Source organism: Lithobates pipiens, unplaced genomic scaffold, assembly GCF_037356315.1.
Source record: "Lithobates pipiens isolate NorthernLeopardFrog02 unplaced genomic scaffold, aLitPip1_a1.2 Scaffold_16, whole genome shotgun sequence".
Taxonomy (NCBI): domain Eukaryota; kingdom Metazoa; phylum Chordata; class Amphibia; order Anura; family Ranidae; genus Lithobates; species Lithobates pipiens.
This window is the reverse complement of record NW_027507748.1, coordinates 423989506-424008702: the sequence shown is the minus strand read 5'-3', so window position 1 is coordinate 424008702 and position 19197 is coordinate 423989506. Positions and strand designations below refer to the sequence as shown.

The window sequence follows — 19197 nt, the reverse complement described above, 5'->3', positions numbered from 1 at the left end:
ATGTGAGATACAGAGTATCTTCAAAGCAGGAAAAATATGATTTCCAAGTAAAGTAGTATATTTTTCAGTGGCAATGAAATGTGTCAGCACAGAGATACCCCTTTCATTCAAGACCTGGGTTTCAACAGTCAATATGTTAAAGCCAGTGACTGAGAAGCACAATGGAACAAGTGACCTTGAGAAAGTAGGCCTAGACTCTTCGGAGGAGGCCTTGGGGTATCTCCCAGATGTTTTTGAGAGTGTCTGTGTACCTCTTCTGTGCCAGTTCAGTGCAATGAGAATCACAGATTTTTTTCTCTCCCCCTAATTTGCAGGGCAGTTAAGGAAGAATCTGCACTGCAAGATAGGCATATATTAGCCAGAATGGAGTCAGTGTATTACCATGGCATCCAGTGGATCCTTGGAGAGGATCTTTGGTTCTGTCCACAAACAGGGGTAAATTGTTGTGCAACCTGGAGCCCAGGATGTCCACATTTAGAGTCTTGCATTTCTGACATAGATGATTGAAAATGTCAGGATGAAGGAACCATTTCCCCTGGTTCAGGGGGTGATGGCTGAGAAAATTCAGCAGCCAATGGTCCACTCCCAGACTCTGAACAACAGCGATTGCTGTACACTGGTTCTGCTTCAATGAAAAACTCAAGTCTTGTACACATTATCAGATTGTTGGCCAACAAAACCTTGGACTTTTGTCCAAAGGGCATTGGCCCAAACTTATCTTGCATACACATGGCCACACAACTGTTGGCCAACAAATACGTTGTTTTTCAGCTCTTTAGCGCCACCCTTAAGGCTCCTTCTGCCAATTTCGTGTTAGAAGTTTGGTGAACGTTGATTCGTGCTTTTCATTTTGCACTTTTCATTTTGTACTTTTCAGTTTGCGGTTTTCAGTTTGTTTCTGAAAGGCCATTCATCAATCAGCCATGTTGTGGAATCAGATGAGGTAATGTGTTATTTATTATTGGCCTTGGAGTTATTGCATTGACATAATTTTTTTGATTGAATAATGATTTGATTTGGTATATTTTCTATATTTTTGGATACATAGAATGCATGCAGAAAGTCTAATTAATTTTTTTTTAAAGCACAATAAAATAATTGTGGAGAATAATACTTGGCTATGTGTTTTACTTCAAATGACAGTTAGAGTAGGCAGTTACATTTAAAAAAATACAATGTAAAATTAACAAGGGACACCAGCATAGTTGTAACTTTGATCTTAAAAACTACGAGTTAATGGTGTTGTGGTAACTTGCCCAAATAAAAAAAAATAAAAAAAAAAGCACAATAATATTATTCTTTATATCACTAGAAAAAAAAGCCTTTGAAAATTAGTTTGCAATAACTCCATCAGTATCACCAGCAAAGCAGCTTCATTATTATCCCATTAAAGAAGAAGAGAATATGCGCTGCATTTCGAGATTTCCTAATTTGCCATGTCATGAATGTTAATTCTCCATTACAAACGCTAGTTTACAAGAATGCGTGTTTGTACTTTGGACTTTTTGTTCGACGGACTTGCATACACACGCTCGGAAAATTCGACAACACATATTCGTCCACGGAAAATTTGAAAACCTGCTAGCCAATATTTGTTTGTGGAAAATCCGACAACCATTATCCGATGGAGCATACACAGTCTGATTTTCCGCAGACTGTCATAGAAAATTTCACGTCAGAAAGTCCGATCGTGTTTACGAGGCTTTAGACTTACTTCCCTTAAAGGATAACTACATTTTCATGGAATAAAAAATAGCAAATAAAACAAAAAATAATATAGCATATGCAATTGCTACAGAAGTCATATTGTAATTGAATGGTATTGAAAATGACCTTTTCTAGTTGTAATTTTTTGTATAATGCAATGCAGTATGGCAACCTTGAGATGTTCCGTACACAGATGGTGTACAGAACACCAGTGCCCATGCCCCCCCCCCCCACCCCGCCCCGCTGGTGTTATTGGCTTACTGGTTTTCCCAGAAGTCTGCACTAAGATACAAGTCAGATTTTAGCATCCCCTTCAGCAATCCCTGCAACGAAAAAGTAACTTAAGGAGAATCATGTTTAAAGGAATGCAGACCCTGGCAATTCCCTGATGCCAGAAACATGTTCACCCCTGCTAGCCACAAACCAGCCCCCCTAAAGTCTGAAGCACAAAAAAACTGGCCCTTTGTTTGGAAAGTTTGGAGACCCCTGCTCTAGAAGGACCAGAATGATCACTCCCTGGGACAAGCGATAGTTCAGTGCAGTCTGCAGTCTGACTGCCCTTTGGCAGGTTTTGACTAGTTTTAAAGAAGAAAACAGTGAGGGGGTATTTTGCATCCTTTTGAAACTACCCATTGAACCAAAGATCTCATAAAAGGATTAAAACTTTAATAGATGCGTGCCCCCCCCCCCCCCACGCTCTTAAAAATAAAGGTGCCCCTCCCTGCATTGTGAAGAAGACTTTGTGACAGACTTGGTGGACTTTCCAAGTCTTGCATCAAAAGGAAGGGCTGAATTATAGCTGCAAATGTGAAGCCTAGCAAGAGCAATGGGGCACCCTTCGTTTAGAGGAAGTAGAAGTCTTGCTTTAAGAAGCCTCCATTATAGAAGAAGGTCCTTTCCTTCTGTGACATATTTTATGAACTTGTCAAGTGCATCACCAAAGAGACATCCTGCTTCAAAGGGCATACAAGTGAGTAGTCTTTTACAGGCAGCTTTAGCTGTCCAGGCTATTGATCATAACATTCTGTGCATTAACAGAAATGACAGTCATTCTTGAAATTTTTGTGATGACAGACCTTGGCACCCCAGGAGCTTTGGAACTACATTTCCCATGATGCTCATGCACTCTACAGTGTAGTTGAGAATCATGGGAAATGTAGTTCCAAAACATCTGAGGTGCCAAGGTTCGCCATCACTGTTATAGGGCATCAACACAGAAAAGTAGGGCGAAGACAATGTTTGTAAGTGTTCTGCCAGCTCTTGCAGTGCAAAATCCAAGCAATTAGTTACTTTCCCTAATTCAGTTACCTGCAGTTTGACACCAGAGATTAAAGCTATAGCCGGTTGCAGAGCTAGGCCTGCAAGATTCAAGACAGCCTTCCCTATATCTATACAAAAAAAAAGGGGGGTCTATAATAACAAAAAAAAAAGAGTTTAAACCATGCATTGTGTGAGTGTCTGTTTCTGGTAGATAAACAGATACCTCTCTGTACTTTAGGGTCTTTAAAGGGATACAGCATGGGGAAATGTGCATGTACAGAATTGCAGATAAGTGCTGCATAGTTTTTCTTTTTCCTTGATAAATGCTTTATTACATAACAAAGGAACCCATAAAGCACTATGAATTATCTATTCACTTTAAGCTACAGCTGAAGTCTTTGTTCAGATTAGACATCAGTTTGAAATGTTCCCATTCCATAGGCTGCAATTGTGCTAGTCGAAAATAAAGTAACTGAAAAAGTCTACCTTATTTTTATTTTATTTTGATTCAAACGCACAGACCTCACAGGCATTTTAACTGACCTTTTTTATCAGTGTGATGCTGAGTCTCTTGTACCATGTGTTCCCTAGGCAACTGCTTTGTTGCTTTCCTGTATTTACACATATGCATCTTCAAGTAATCTACTTCATCGAGCCAAATAGGTACTACACAGTAAAGGTACATTTACCACTTACCTCTCCATTGGTGAAAATAACTGTGCAGTAGCGTTTACCAAGCTCAAATGGAAGGAAATTAAATTGCAAGTTTGTTGAAATGCCTTCTTTTAGCAAAATAGAATTTGCTTGACAAAAGAACTGATGTAATAGGGAGGACTGGAATTCTGTAAGCATAAAAAATACATAAAAACACTTAAAAAGCACACATTTTATAATAGCTTTCAAAATATAGCCTAGACTGTATATTTGCTTTAGATATAGCATAAGCCTAAGGCATCTAGCAATATCTGATGCACTGCTGGAGAGACTGGAGAGCTTAATAAAATGACATACAGATGGATGCCTAATCCTTTGTATCCTCCATATTTACATTTCACACTAGCTAGAATCTTCCTAATAATTTAATTACATTAATGCACTAGCATTTCAAGTAGTTGTGCTGTCAAAAGTGTCAGCAATAATGTGAGCTACAAACATTATCTCCGGCTTCTCACAGGAGGTTACAAATGATTCACCAGAGTAGTAATATGAAATGAGTTTCCCATGGCAAAATACATTTGGGCTACTGATCAAGCAGTAGGATGATCACTCTCAGTTGTATAAATTTTCTAGACAACTTAAGTCTATCCCCACACATATAACAGGTCTCATGAGCTGTCAAAATTCTGGCTCATGGGGAATTCTTCCAAACTCTCAAAGAATTGCCTACATCGAACAATTTCCACTGACACACATCAAGACATTAAAATAGAGGGTACACCAAAATACGAGTGACTCAGAAGGGAAGCGAAAGGGGGGAAAGGGGAGAGGAAAAGAGGGGGGATTAGGAAGGAGAAGGGGAGGAAGGAGGGAGGGGGGAGAAACAAGAGAAAAGGGCAGGAAAGGTAAGAGGGGGATAGTGAAGATGTAAGGGAGAGAATCAGAATGTAAGAAAGGGGGGGGGGGGGGAACATTAGAAGAAAGGGAAAGAGTAGGGGAAGGGAAAGGTGAAGAAGTAGTGGAGAGAGGGGGAAAGTAATAGACTGAAGGCGCATGAAAAAGGGGGAGAATGAAATGGAGACGAAAGAGGAAGAAAAAGGGGAGAAAAGAAGAAAAAGTGAAATTAAAAAAGAAGACTGGTAGTGTAGGAAAAGGGGGAGGGGGAGAAAGCAAGGGAAAGGCTGAGCAAAAAATAAAGGAGGGGGTGAACAGAAAGGGGAAAGGGGATAATGTAGAAGGGAGAGGATAGAATGAAATATAGATGGAAACCATTAGATACTTTTACATTAATGGACTAAATAGCCAGGGGTTTCAGGAATGAGGAGAAAATAGGGAGCAAGGAACCCAATATAGGAACAGATAATCTTGTTCCAAAAAACCCTTATCAATGCTGGATAAGAGATATATAGAACAAACATCTAAGAATACAGTGTTTAATGGATTCTGTTGCATCCATAAAGGGTTGGATGATCTAATCTAAATAAACAGGGCACATTAAGGGGATAGTAAGTCCCCTGCACCATCCCATTACCTGCATCTTGGTATTGTGGCTCTTGCCCAGCATGGCATGTGTTAGAATGGCAGATTGCATCTCCTCACACTGAGGCCAGGTTTATATATAGTTGGGGTAATGTACAATTGAGAGGAGGGGTTTTCCATGAGGTCACTAACAATGCCCTGGCAGGATTCCAGGGCTGGCCTTGAGGGCTTGGGGGGTTGGGGTGGGCTAATCTCCCCAGCATGTATGCCGGGGGGTAGGGGGAGGCTCATCTCCCCAGTATGTATCCCCATATTTAATGGGGTGGCACTAGGGAGCATGCCTTGCCAGACAGGCTACCTATCACCAGCATGCCATGCATTATTTCACAGGTGACCACTACTATTTTATTGCTACAACTGTCAAGTATTTATACTATAAAGATAATAATTATTTCCCAATGTTTTAGTCTTTAAATATACTATACATTTAAAAGATCTATTTCACCCCTCCTGTGAGTATTCATAATGGATATGACTTTTCATGATATTATCTGTGAAAATAACTGTGTGACATATGTTTTTTCAGTAATTGTTGTTTTACACGTTTTCTATATATTACTACAGTATTATGTAATAGGATCTGGAGCCTGGTGAAAATGCTTATCCCATGAAACTCGTTGGCTCAGTAAATCAGATCCCAAGGCCAGAACAATTCACCCTGAAAGATGGCTTTACTAGTATGTTTTCAAACGAATCTATTTAAAATGTTGTGATGTCTCAATGAATATGTTTATTATAATTTTCTGATTAATGTTTATTATACCCAAGGAGGTACATATAAAGTTACAGATATTTTTGCATTTCAATAGTTGTCCTTCTCTAAACTACTAATCGAGCCATCCCCATGTAATGGAGATTAACAAAGACTGGATAACAACTAACACTCTCTTCAGAGATACAGTAGAGGAGTGAGCGTATCCACCCAGGGACGTAAAGTGTGTTATTCGCAGGATTACCAATTGAAAAAAAAGGTAAAAAGCCAGATAAAAAATAACTAATATAGCCACCATCAGTAAGGAACTATAAGCTTGAATATATATTAATTTCTTGTGTTTGGGTTTAGATAAACTTATTATCTAAAAATGTATTCCAAAAGGTGGTTGAGACATTTATTTTTTATTTTTTATATATAATGTTGTAATTAATTCCTCTGTCCCAGAACATAGAATGTAAACAATAGTAAGTCATTATGCATGAATACCAGTAAGGGAGACATAAATGTAGGTATGCAAAGTATTAAATTATAATAACATACATAACCTAGCACACAGGAACACAGCTGGGGCTGTAAACCACAGGCTGTGTGCTGGAGATCCCTTCTCTATCACCTTTTTTCTCTTGATGTCAGTGAAACATGCCAGAAGTAGATAAGTTAACTTTTTTTAAATAAAATTATAAATGTACATTTTTTGCAGGTCAGGGAGAATCATTGAATTATAAGGCAGCTCACTAGCGCCCTGCATTTCATTGAGAACTACAAGCTGCCTGCTTCATTGGAAGACAGGACTGGTAGTGCATTTATTCACAGAACTCTGTGAATAAATAAAGCAGCTGTGTGGGCGGGGACCCGCACAGCAGGGTTGTTTTTAAAAATTGTATAATCAAAAAGCTATTCTCCTGCGCTCAGGAAATAGGCTTGGAGGTGTATGATTTGAATATCCTTCTTCCATACCAGCGGCCTTGCTGTCCCCCTCAGGGCAACGGGTATCTTTAAGCCCTTGTACACATGGTCGGACATTCGGATTTTGTCCAACGGATTTTGTCCGAAACTTGTGTTGCATACACACGGTCGGACAAAGTTCGATCGTATGTAACGTGATGACGTTATTTCGTTACGACAGGACTATGTTTAGGCTAGCCAATAGCTTTGGTCTAGGAATTTGATCTGAGCATGCGTGGCACTTTGTCCAATCGGAATTCTCTACACACAATCGGACAAAGTCTGATCGGATCATGTTGTCAGAAAGTTTTATAGCCCAGTCCGATGGAGCCCACACACAGTCGGATTATCCAACAACACGGTCCGATCGGACATTTTCTGTCGGAATGTCCGACCGTGTGTACAAGGGCTAAGACTGTAAAACAATAGCAAGAGAAGGGCACACAAACCTAGTGTATTACCAATTTTGTTTTTCTTTTTCAAGTGAAACAATTGTTATACTCACATACACATGGTGTGTTTAGGCATATCATAGCATAGCAAATGAAAATGATCGCCTTCAGGTCTGATGTGATAAATCAGTGGTGTGGGAAGACCAGGTGGCACCTGTAATTGCCTAGACCCCTTTCACACTGGGGTGATTTTCAGGCATTTTAGCCTGGGGTGGTGCGCTTGTAGGGCAAAAAGGAAAAAAAGTCCTGAAAACAGCATATTTGGGGCAGTGCCCTGCCCATTGAAATGAATGCTGCTGCGGCAGCATCGCAACATGGGCACTATTAACCCTTTCTTTGGCTGCTAGCAGGAGTTAAAGTCTTCCCGCTAGTGGCTAAAACTAGCGGTGCTTTACCACTAACGCCGACACCGCCCCAGTGTGAATCTACCCTTAATGCTAACGTGTTTCGAGGTAGACCCCTCTACCTTAGAGCCAAAGTGATGTATGACTAATCTCTCTTAGCAGTACACATATATACACATATCAAACAACGCCACCCTAGAGTGACTCCACCCCCTCAGAAAATTGAATGTTAACAACAGACATTTCTATACAGTTCCTCTTATTGCAAAAGACTGGTTGGCAGTACATATGCATAACAGTGCATTTGCATTCCTCTCAAACCATTTGCTTATCTGACTGTGAAAAAGGCACACAGTATCTGTGCATGAGTCCATCTAATGTATATTACATGAATGATTGCTTAGAAATCAGACCTGTGCTTGCAAGGTCTCACTTGAGTGTCCCGACCTGGTGGTCCATCTGTCAGGGGAATGGTAAAGCTCTTCTTCGGTAGTGTACTGCACCCACTTAAATGGTGGGTCCTGGAACGCATGCCAAACTGCCGAAACCCAGAAGTGCGGATGGATGTGTGCCCCACCCTCTACTTCCGCCACCTGCTGTGTCACTTCCAGTGATGCTGTATCCTAAAAGGACGCCATACCCTGCACTGTCCAGCTATGATTGCCAGTGGCAATTGGGTGGAACGGGCACCACAGGGACTAAGGGCCCCTAGGGGGTCGAAGTGAATAAGTGCTGATTGTCCATAGAATTCTGTCATACACACTAACATGAACATATGTGCCTGTACAAACAAGATATATGAAAAAATATATATAAAATAGGAGAAATCATGATTGTCACAGTACACACCAACATGAACACATATGCCTGTGTTTGCACACACAAAACCAACATACATGTACACACACACATATGCAGGTCTATATGTACACACACACACACACACACACACACACACACATACATGCACATGTGTACTCATTTATAGAGAGCTGTACGCATAACACTGATACCCACCTACCCTCATCAACACTATAATGAACGCAGCCCTATAGTCTCATTAGGATATTGGGCAAGAGGCGTCATCCATAATCAAAGTACGTGGGAGTGGTCCCACTCCTTTTGACAATGTTAAGCAATTGGCTTCCATCTATTGTGTTGTATTAGTTACAGTATATACACATATGTGTATACATATTATGGAGGAAGGGCATGCTCCATTTGACACTAAGGACTAATTGATGATTGGAGTATGTGTTGCTCAATAATGATTGTTAGGTCGTTATTTAGCACAAAATGCATGTGACCAAAGGCAATAGGTGTTTTACTAATCCAAACAGGGGCCAGGCATACAAACTGAATGTGGAAATGCGCTTAACTGTGAGAAATGAAGATCAATGGCTATTCATAAGGGGGCCCACTGAGCTAAGTTGCCATCCTTGGGTTTTAATCAACTGTAGGGACAAAATATAGGACTATACTACAGTGTATGATTCTATCTCTTCATTAAGGCCAGAGGTTGTTCACGCCATTTGTCTTCACTGTTTTGGTAATGTTCTAGGTCAGTGCACCTTTCTCTTGCTATTACATTGTGACAGCGGGTGTAGAAGAGGATCCCCCATCTGCTGTCACAATGGGGCATCTGGGGGTGCGGGCAGGCTCTTCAGTAAAATGTTACATGTTACACTCTGAATACGAGTGTAACGTGTAACATGCTACTAAAAGGTGAACTTAGCCTTTAAATAAGCTAAAAATAGTAATTTTAGACACATTTGTCGTTGGCTTATTGTACCACTTAGTAGTGCTGTTTGGCACTGGTAACCACATCTTAGTGCATGCTATAAAACCAAGAAATCACAAAATTACATTTAAAGTCAAATAAATGGAAAAAAAAAATGATATTTATTCTATATTTATCTATAAGAATTTAATTGTATAATCACACAGTTTGCCCTCATTCATTAAGAAGTCATCACAAGACATTCATCATAGAATGGCAATTCATTTGATTAAATATGTCCCAAGGCATTTTGTTATTAAAGACAATTGTAAGCATATAGTGCTGTGCATTTTTGAGAATTGTGGCTTTGCTTTAATGTAATAAAGGCGGCTTTACAGTTTTCAAAACGTTTTTTTTTTTTTTTTTTTTTTTTTTTATAGAACAATGCAAATGGTTATTCATATTTGGGGGAAGCACATTGTACCTTGATTACTTGAGTCACATATCACCCCAGGACGATCATTCTCCATGACATGGTCACTGAAAAAAAAAAATGCATTACTATAGACTTTATATTTGTTTTTTTAATATACATATTATATAAAACAATCATATTTGTTACTTGCCAACCAATTGGCCATATATTGTTTTGAAAAAATCTACATTTCTACATGGATCTATAGTTCATACCAATTACAGTTTTTTGCTAAAGTTTGTTCTGAATTTTAGCAGGTTATTCATGCAGATGTAAATATAAGAGTGGGATGGAGGATATCCCCTTGTAACCAGCAGTGAAGTGATTGTGTGGATGCTTGCAATAAAGTTACATGTAAAGGGGTCTATATACAGTATAATATATTTTATATACATATATATACATATATATATATATATACATATATATATATATATATATATATATATATATATATATATATACATATACATATATTGCACACACACAGTATCTCACAAAAGTGAGTACACCCCTCACATTTTTGTAATTATTTTATTATATCTTTTTATGTGACAATACTGAAGAAATCACACTTTGCTACAATGTAAATCAGTGAGTGTACAGCTTGTATAACAGTGTAAATTTGCTGTCCCCTCAAAATAACTCAACATACAGCCATTAATGTCTAAACCACTGGCAACAAAAATGAGTACACCCCTAAGTGAAAATGTCCAAATTGGGCCCAAAGTTTCAATATTTTGCGTGACCACCATTATTTTACAGCACTGCCTTAACCCTCTTGAACATGGAGTTCACCAGAGCTTCAAAGGTTGCCACTGGAGTCCTCTTCCACTCCTTCATGATGACATTGCGGAGCCAGTGGATGTTAGAGACCTTGTGCTCCTCTGCCTTCCGTTTGAGGATGCCCCACAGATGCTCAATAGGGATTAGGTCTGGTGACATGCTTGGCCAGTCCATCACCTTTACCCTGAGCTTCTTTAGTAAGACAGAGGTCATCTTGGATGTGTGTTTGGGATTGTTATGTTGGAATACTGCCCTGCAGCCCAGTCTCTGAAGGGAGGGGATCATGCTTTGCTTCAGTATGTCACAGTAAATGTTGGAATTCATGGTAACCTCAATGAACTGTAGCTTCACCACCATGCTTGACTGCAGACAAGACATGCTTGTCTTTGCACTCCTCACCTGGTTGCTGCCACACATGCTAGACACCATCTAAACCAAATACGTTTATTTTGGTCTCATCAGACCACAGGACATGGTTCCAATAATCCACATCCTTAGTCTGCTTGTCTTCAGCAAACTGTTTGCGGGCTTTCTTGTGAAATATCTTTAGAAGAGGCTCCCTTCTGGGACGATAGTCATGCAGACCAATTTGATTAAGTGTGCATTGTATGGTCTGAGCAATGACAGGCTGACCGCCCACCCCTTCAATCTCTGCAGCAATGCGGGCAGCACTCATACGTCTATTTACAAAAGACAAGTTTTGGATATGATGCTGAGCACGTGAACTCAACTTCTTTGGTCGACTATGGCAAGGCCTGTTCTGAGTGGAACCTGTCCTGTTAAACTGCTGTGTGGTCTTGGCCACCATGCTGAGGCTAAGTTTCAGGGTCTTGGCAATCTTTTTATAGCCTAGGCCATCTTTTTTAGGGCAACAATTCCTTTTTCAGATCCTCAGAGAGTTATTTTCCATGAGGTGCCATATTGAACTTCCAGTGACCAGTATCAGAGAGTGAGCAATAACACCAAATTTAACACACCAGCTCCCCATTCACACCTGAGACCTTGTAACACTAACGAGTCACCAAGGAGGGAAAATGTCTAATTGGACCCAATTTGGGCATTTTCACTTAGGGGTATACTCACTTTTGTTGCCAGCGGTTTAGACATTAATGGCTGGATGTTGACTTATTTTGAGGGGACAGCAAATTTACATTGTTATACAAGCTGCACACTCAATACTTTACATTGTAGCAAAGTGTAATTTCTTCAGTGTTGTCACTTGAAAAGATATAATAAAATAATTACAAAAATGTGAAGGTGTACTCACTTTTGTGAGATACTGTATATATACACACTTCGTTGTGCAATTATACATAATAAATATAAATAATAATCATAACATATTCCCTATACATATATTTTATTGAATTTATGTTAATTTAATACATAACATATAATTTTATATTCTATAGATCTGTTTTTATACCTTTCCTGCCTAAGGGTGACAATGCTTTGGGTCATAAACCATGGAATCAAACCAGTTAAAGCTGACCTATGTGTCTGCCTTTGGCTATTTCTTTACAAACTCTGCATTTCTAATCCCATTATTGATCTGAGCAACTAATCTAATAACGTATTCTTTGAACAACTGCATTCATTCACAGTTGTTGCTTCCCTATAATTCAAACACAGGATTATTCTTGATAAATCAAGAAATATATAAACTGTGAATATATAAATATATATATGGGTGTGCCAGGAGAGTAATATACATTCAGCACATGCAAAGCATCAAGAAGGCTCCAAACACTGCTGTGACTGAATAGTATTAAAGGAAAGGATGCTGCACAACCAAATGGCAAATCCCCGTCATGGATTTATTTTCTACTGCAGCTTAAGGGCCAGTTTACACTGCATCAATGTCCGACTTTGGATGTGATTTGCATCGCACTGAAGTGCAAATCACATGCGATCTCTGTGTGATGCAATTTCAGCCAGATAGCATGGCTGAATTTGCATCGTATTCGGACCAAACTCGCACAGAAGCCTTTTTTTGGTCCGCAGCAGAATTGGATCACATGGGTGTGAAGGCCCATGTGATGTGATTCCTGTTCGAAATTTGCAGTTTGCACTGCAATATGCAAATGATTTTAATTGACACTCCCACCAGTTCACATAGGGCAGAGTAAACTGCCGCCGGGAGACATGCAATGCGGGAACCCACCGTGGATTCCCAGGGTTCCCACATCGCTGAAGTGTGAACCGGCATTAAAGGTACATAGGGATCAATTCACTAAGAGTTAAATAACAGCTAATCTCATGCGGTAAAATATTGCATGCCGTAACAATTGTACAAGTGTTCAATTCAGTAAGAATTTGTAGTTAAATACCAAATGTGGTAATTGCTGCATTGAACTGGTTGCTAAAGAGCCAGCTGGGAAGCCGGCTGCAACGTCCTTAAAAACCGATGACTCATCAACTGTCAGCGAGCTTCCCTGCTCACAGTTGATTGTAAAAAAAAGCTGGCAATTAAAAAGCATTAAAAAAAAAAAATCTTTGGGTCTAGTATGGATTTTAAAAGGAACTCCAAGCCAAAATTAAAAAAACAAAAACAGCGTGGAGTCCCCCCAAAATCCATACTGGACTCTTATCTGGGCATGCAGCCCGGCAGGTCAGGAAAGGGGGGGAAGAGTGGGTGCCCCTCGTCCTGAACCATACCAGGCCACATGTCCTCAACATGGGGACTTGACCTCAACAAGGTGCTTTGGGGCCCCAAAGCACCTCGTCGCCGTGTTGATGGGGCAGTGCCCCCGCCCCAAAGTACCCACTCCCCCATGTTGAAGGCATGTGGCCTGGTATGGTTCAGGAGGGCAGGGGGCTCACACATCCACCCTTTCCTGACCTGCCGGGCTGCATGCTCAGATAAGGGTCCAGTATGGATTATGCAGAGGACCCCGCGCTGTTGTTTTTCATACTTTTTAATTGTCTGCTTTATTTTTTACAATCAGCTCTGAGCTGACAGCTGGATGAGTCATCGGTTGTTAAAGGTTAAATTCACCTTTGTACACTTTATTTTTATTTCAGCTCCCTTATGCATCACTATAGCATTCATGTACTTTTTTTTGCAAAAATATCAAAGCGTTCGATTATATCTACAATCATTTACTTTTTTTGTCCTAATCCACATTTCCAGATGTTTCCATTAGTAATGTCTTTCTCCCTGATCAGACTTTAGGTTATGACGTAGGAAGGAGTTGACCAGCTGATCTCATTAGAGATCCCTCCCATTCCCGGTGGGAGGAGCCATGACGTAGGAGACAGGCGTCCGTCCGTCCGAGCGCCCGTCCGAGCCTCCCTGCTCTGTCTCCCTCCGGCACGCATCTCCCCATGTCTACATAGCCTGAGGCCGTGTGCTCTCGTGACGCCGTGACGCCGCTCTGAAGCGGTCTGACCCTTCGCCTGACCCTTCGCTCCGGGGACCAGGAACCACCCCCGCCAAACTCAGCAGCAGTCCACGCCAGTGGAGGGGCTGCCCAAGAATACAGCAGTGGAGTTCTTCGTTCTTCAAGCCGCTGCTACGGCGGGACGGGACCCGGACTGCATACCCCTGAAACGGAGGCGAGGATCCCTGTTGTAATCCACCGGAGCACAAGAAGAGGCTGATAGAAGGTGCAACACAGTACACAGACGACAGAGCGGTAAGATAAGCAGCAGGAGGGGGAAGCAAGGGGAGTCTCTGCTGAGTTTCTGCTGGATTGGTGAGAGGTGAGAGGCATGGTCACGGACGCTATGTCAGAGAAGGGGAGATACCCCTAGGTAAATTGGAGCCTATCCTGCCCTACCTCCCTTTGCCTTAAGGTTTAACTTGATCTGACAGAACAATATAAGGAATGGCTGTTTGAGCTGGTTCTACATTTTTGCTGTTGAGGTGACTCGATTGCAGGAGTTATCTGCTACCAGGGGAGGGAAAAGGAAAAAATAGTGCTAACTAAAGGACGTTTTCCCAGAAACCCCCCCCCCCCTGGCTATAGGGGACAGCTTCTTTTGTGTGCAGTCGCCCATACAGAGTCTGCGAGAGGAGATTTGTTATGTTGCCAACAATAGTCGCTGTAGGAGTTCAAATGCTGATGTAAGAGACCCTACCGCTGTCAAGCTGATTTGCACTCTCCTGATTTTTTTTTTTTTTTTTTGGGAAACATATTGTATGGTTTAAAGAATGTATAATATGAGTGTATCCTATAGTCTGCTAATTAATACTAGTAGCCCAATATAAAGAGGAGGAAGTAGCGGATCATAAGGAAGAAGGAAGAAGAGAAAAAACTTTCCTCTTTTTTTTTTTTTTTTGTTTTTTTCGGGTATCTCGATCTGAACAACACCTGAGACATCATGATAGAGGACTCATCGGTTATTCTATAACCCCCTGTTTTTTTTTCTCTTGTTCTTTTTTTTCTGTTTTTTTTGTTTTGTTTTGTTTTGTTGGACATTTTGGACATTTGGGTTGATAAAATTCAATTGGTACTGACCGTCCCCAAATGTAATAACATAATAACACTGTGATTGTTGTTTTTGTGGTAGGGTTTTTTTTTTTTTTGGGGGAGCTATCTAAAGTGGCTGTAAAGATTTAGGCCGATATTTTTTGATAGGAGGAAGGGAATTAAATTTTGATAGGGCTGCCAGGATGAGAGGGAAAGCAGGCAAGATAAATAAACAAGTAACCCCCGCCGCAAGCCCGGTCGGAATTCAAAAATATATGGCCGCAAACACTAGCATAAGAGCAGAAGAAGAGTCTGGTAGCCCCAGGATGGAAAAACTGCTCCGCCCGGGCCCTAGCAGACAGAGGGGAGAAGATAGCAGAGGGACAAAGAACCCGGTCGTTAAGGCAACTGAACTTAAAAAAAAAAATAGCGTGAACTTACACAGTGGGGATAGCAGCCAGAATGAAGCTCAAGGAAGGGAGGGACTAGAACATCTAGAGGCAGGAGAAAGGAGTCTGGATGGACAAAGGGAATTCGACCAGTCCCCACAGATTAGAGAGATGCTCTCAGAGATGTTCATGAGAATGGAGACCTCTCTAAGGGCAGATATTGCAACTATAAGGGAGGACATAGGTTTGGTTTTGGGGAGAGTTGAGGAGGTGGAAAACAAAGTAGAGGCCCAGGAGCACAGAATAGATGGAATCTTAGAGCAGGTAACAGCCCTCCGTAGGGGAAATAGATCAATTAGATACAAATTAGAAGACCAGGAGAATAGAAGCAGAAGGAAGAACATACGAATAAAAGGTCTCCCTGAGACAGTTAGCGCATCTGCCCTTGGAGAGATAGCCCAACAGATTCTCAATCCCTTATTAGATAGAGAAGCTATAACCCCACTGAAGCTAGATAGAATACACAGGATGACGCGACCTCTTGGAGTTAGATCAGAAGCCCCACGAGATGTCATAGCGAGATTTCACCATGTAGCGGAAAAAATGCAGGTAATGAGAAAAGTTAGAACACAGCCAGGGGTGCTCTACGGAGACGTGGAATTGCAGATTTACTCCGACTTAGCGGGGGAGACGCTTGGAAGAAGGAGACGGTTGAAACCGCTAACGGAACTATTGAGAGCAGCCGACATCCCATATCAGTGGGGATTTCCGGCGTGCCTCATAGGGAAGAAAGACGGTCGATCTGCGGTTCTACGTTTCCCGGAGGACCTACAAGAATTCTGTGAACAGTTAAGGATACATCCTGCTCCACAGATAGAATGGGACACTGAAGAGGTTCTAGGGGGTGAGAGGAGTGGGACCCAAAGGACTACTAGGCAGGATAGGCCGAGCGATTGGAGTCGAAAGAATCCAATTACCTGAAGCTGAGATAAATCTGAACAGGGGACTAAGAAGAGGAGGGAGGAGGGGAGGAGAGGGGGGAGGCTTGGGGATGTTTCGGACGGACATGGGGGCGAACCCCAGGGATACTATGGGGGAGAGGAGACCACCGACACTGGCCTACCAGTCCCATAGGTTTAACATGAAAAGGGGAGTCCTACCCAGTCTCACGAGACGTTTTGTTATAGGACAAGGGGAGGGAGGGGGGAGGGAGGGGGGTTTTGGTTTTTTGGGGGTTTTTTATGGGTTCTCACTCGGTCCTTCTACAGGGGTAACAGGTATGGTCACCAACGGGTTCACTAGACGCTCCAAAAAGAGAGGGAGAATGCCCCTTGGAAGAGAGGTATGGGGATAGTTAACGTTATTACCTATAATGTAAGGGGCTTAAATACAAAAATGAAAAGATATAGAATAAACGATGAGTTGCAGCATATGGAGGCAAATATAGCATGTCTCCAGGAGACGCACTTAACATGCACCTCAGGGGTCAGATTGAATTCGGTTGATTTCCCGGTATGGATTTATGGGGATTCCCCATCCTCGTACTCCAGAGGGGTTGCAATAGGCTTCAGTAAAACAACGAGGTTTAATTTAGAGGAGCGACTAGTGGATCCGGAGGGACGATACCTGTGTTTAAAAGGAATGTTGTTTAACCTTAAATGCACAATTGTAAACATTTATGCCCCAAACGAGAATGCGGACATATTCCTAAAGAAAATATTGAACAAATTAGAGGATTTTAAAGAGGGGAAATTAATTCTTGCTGGAGATCTTAACTGGAGTGTAAACCCTAAAGTTGATACCTCAGCGGGAGGCCCAAGGACATCGGTATATAAGCAGAGAATGTTTTTAAGGGCGTTGGCTGCATTCCAACTACAGGATGCCTGGAGAGTGCTTCACCCAAAGGATAGGGATTACTCTTGCTTCTCCCCGGTCCATGGTTCCTTCTCTCGAATAGACTATATCTTCCTGGAGCATTCATTTCTGAAAGCACTTAAGAAGGCGGAAATAAAAGTTAGAACTGTGTCAGATCATGCACCAGTTATGATTGGGTTGGAGATAGGAGAGGACCATGGACCGAGGCTGAATTGGAGATTGAATGAATCTCTGTTACAGGACAAGGATTCTGTAAGTAAGGTTGAGAGGGAGATAGAACAGTTCTTCAGATTAAATGATACACCGGGAATTTCAAGCCCTATACTATGGGAAACGCATAAAGTGGTAATAAGAGGGGTATTAATAGGGATTGGAGCAGGGAAAAAGAGAGAGAGAGAGAGGAGGAAAACCCTACTGTATGAAGAAATTCAGAGATTGGAGCTGGGTAGCAGACCAAGGGGACTGCACGATACCCAGGATCTAGTAAAAAAAAAGAGAGAACTAGAAGACTATCTAGAACAGGACAGGAGGGCCGCCTACCACATTCTGGGAACAGAGATGTATCAATGGGGAAACAAAGACGGTAAATGGCTGGCCAAGAGGGTGAAGGATAAGAAAAGCAGAACCTTTATCCCAAAAGTAAGAAATGAGGCGGGGGACATACAAAATATGCCGGAGGATATAATGAACACGTTCTATACATATTACAAAGCCCTATATAATATTCAACAGGAAACCTTAGAGAATGGAGGCCGGGATGCAATAAAGGACTATTTGAAAGGGATAGATATCCCCAAGGCTAAACAAATGGAAATGGAAGCACTAGAAGCCCCAATATCAAAGCTGGAAGTCGAATGGGCGATCAAAAATACAGCTAAGGGAGGGTGCCCCGGGCCAGACGGTTTCCCGATATCATACTACAAGGAATTTCAAAAACAGCTGGCCCCAAAACTATGCGCGTATTTTAATGCAGTGGGGAGGGATGGAAAATTTCGAGAAGAGACACTACTGGCGCATGTGGTCCTGATCTTGAAAGAGGCAAAGGATCCGTTGGCAGTGGAAAGCTACAGGCCAATTTCCTTGCTAAATTCAGATATTAAACTCTTTGCAAAAATTATCTCTGAACGATTAAGACCTCATGTCCCAGAGTGGATACAGCAGGATCAGGTAGGTTTTACTCAGGGGAGAGAAGGTCGGGATAACGCACTAAAGACTATTATGCTAAGCCAGGAAACCATAAGACAGAAGACCCCCTCGATACTCATGTCTATAGATGCTGAAAAGGCATTTGACAGGGTTAGTTGGGGGTTCTTATTCGAAGTGTTGGAGCGATATGGATTGGGACAGAGGATGAGAGGGTGGATAGAAGCTTTGTATACTAAGCCTAAAGCTAAAATAAGAATAAACGGGACCCTGTCCTGCCCCCTTGAACTGTGCAACGGGACAAGACAGGGCTGCCCGCTCTCCCCAATACTATTCATTCTGGCACTAGAACCCCTCCTGACTGCTATTAGGAAGAATCAAAACATCCAGGGAATACGGGTAGACGAGAGGGATTATCGGGTTGCTGCTTTTGCAGACGATCTTCTGCTCTATATCTCTAGCCCGGAGACCTCTATACCGGCGATTATGGAAGAACTAAAAAAATATGGGAAAGTCTCCAATTTTAAGGTCAACGCAACCAAATCCGAAATCCTAAACTTAAATATACCAGTAGAAGAACAGAGAACCCTACAAACTAAATACCCTTTTAGATGGAGTGGGAGGGAATTGGCCTACTTAGGAATAAAGCTTACAGCAGGGATGGGGGACTTGTATGAGGCTAATTATATCCCCCTACTGAACAAAATTAAACATCATTTAGATAGGATCCAATACAAAGCTTTATCATGGATAGGGAGAATAAATATAGTTAAAA

At 41.6% G+C, this 19197-nt stretch overlaps 1 protein-coding gene across 2 annotated transcripts in view; it reads right to left on the bottom strand.

The window, feature by feature from the left end:
• The window catches only part of CFAP47 (cilia and flagella associated protein 47), a 681345-nt gene that overhangs the window by 299567 nt on the left and 362581 nt on the right, over positions 1–19197 (bottom strand). For both annotated transcript variants that reach the window (XM_077482554.1, XM_077482555.1), the window contains exons 42-43: positions 9824–9879; positions 3664–3809 (exon numbers count right to left, since the gene is read on the bottom strand). In XM_077482554.1, the coding sequence (XP_077338680.1) occupies positions 3664–3809; positions 9824–9879 (202 nt within the window). The remainder of the gene's footprint in view (positions 1–3663; positions 3810–9823; positions 9880–19197) is intronic.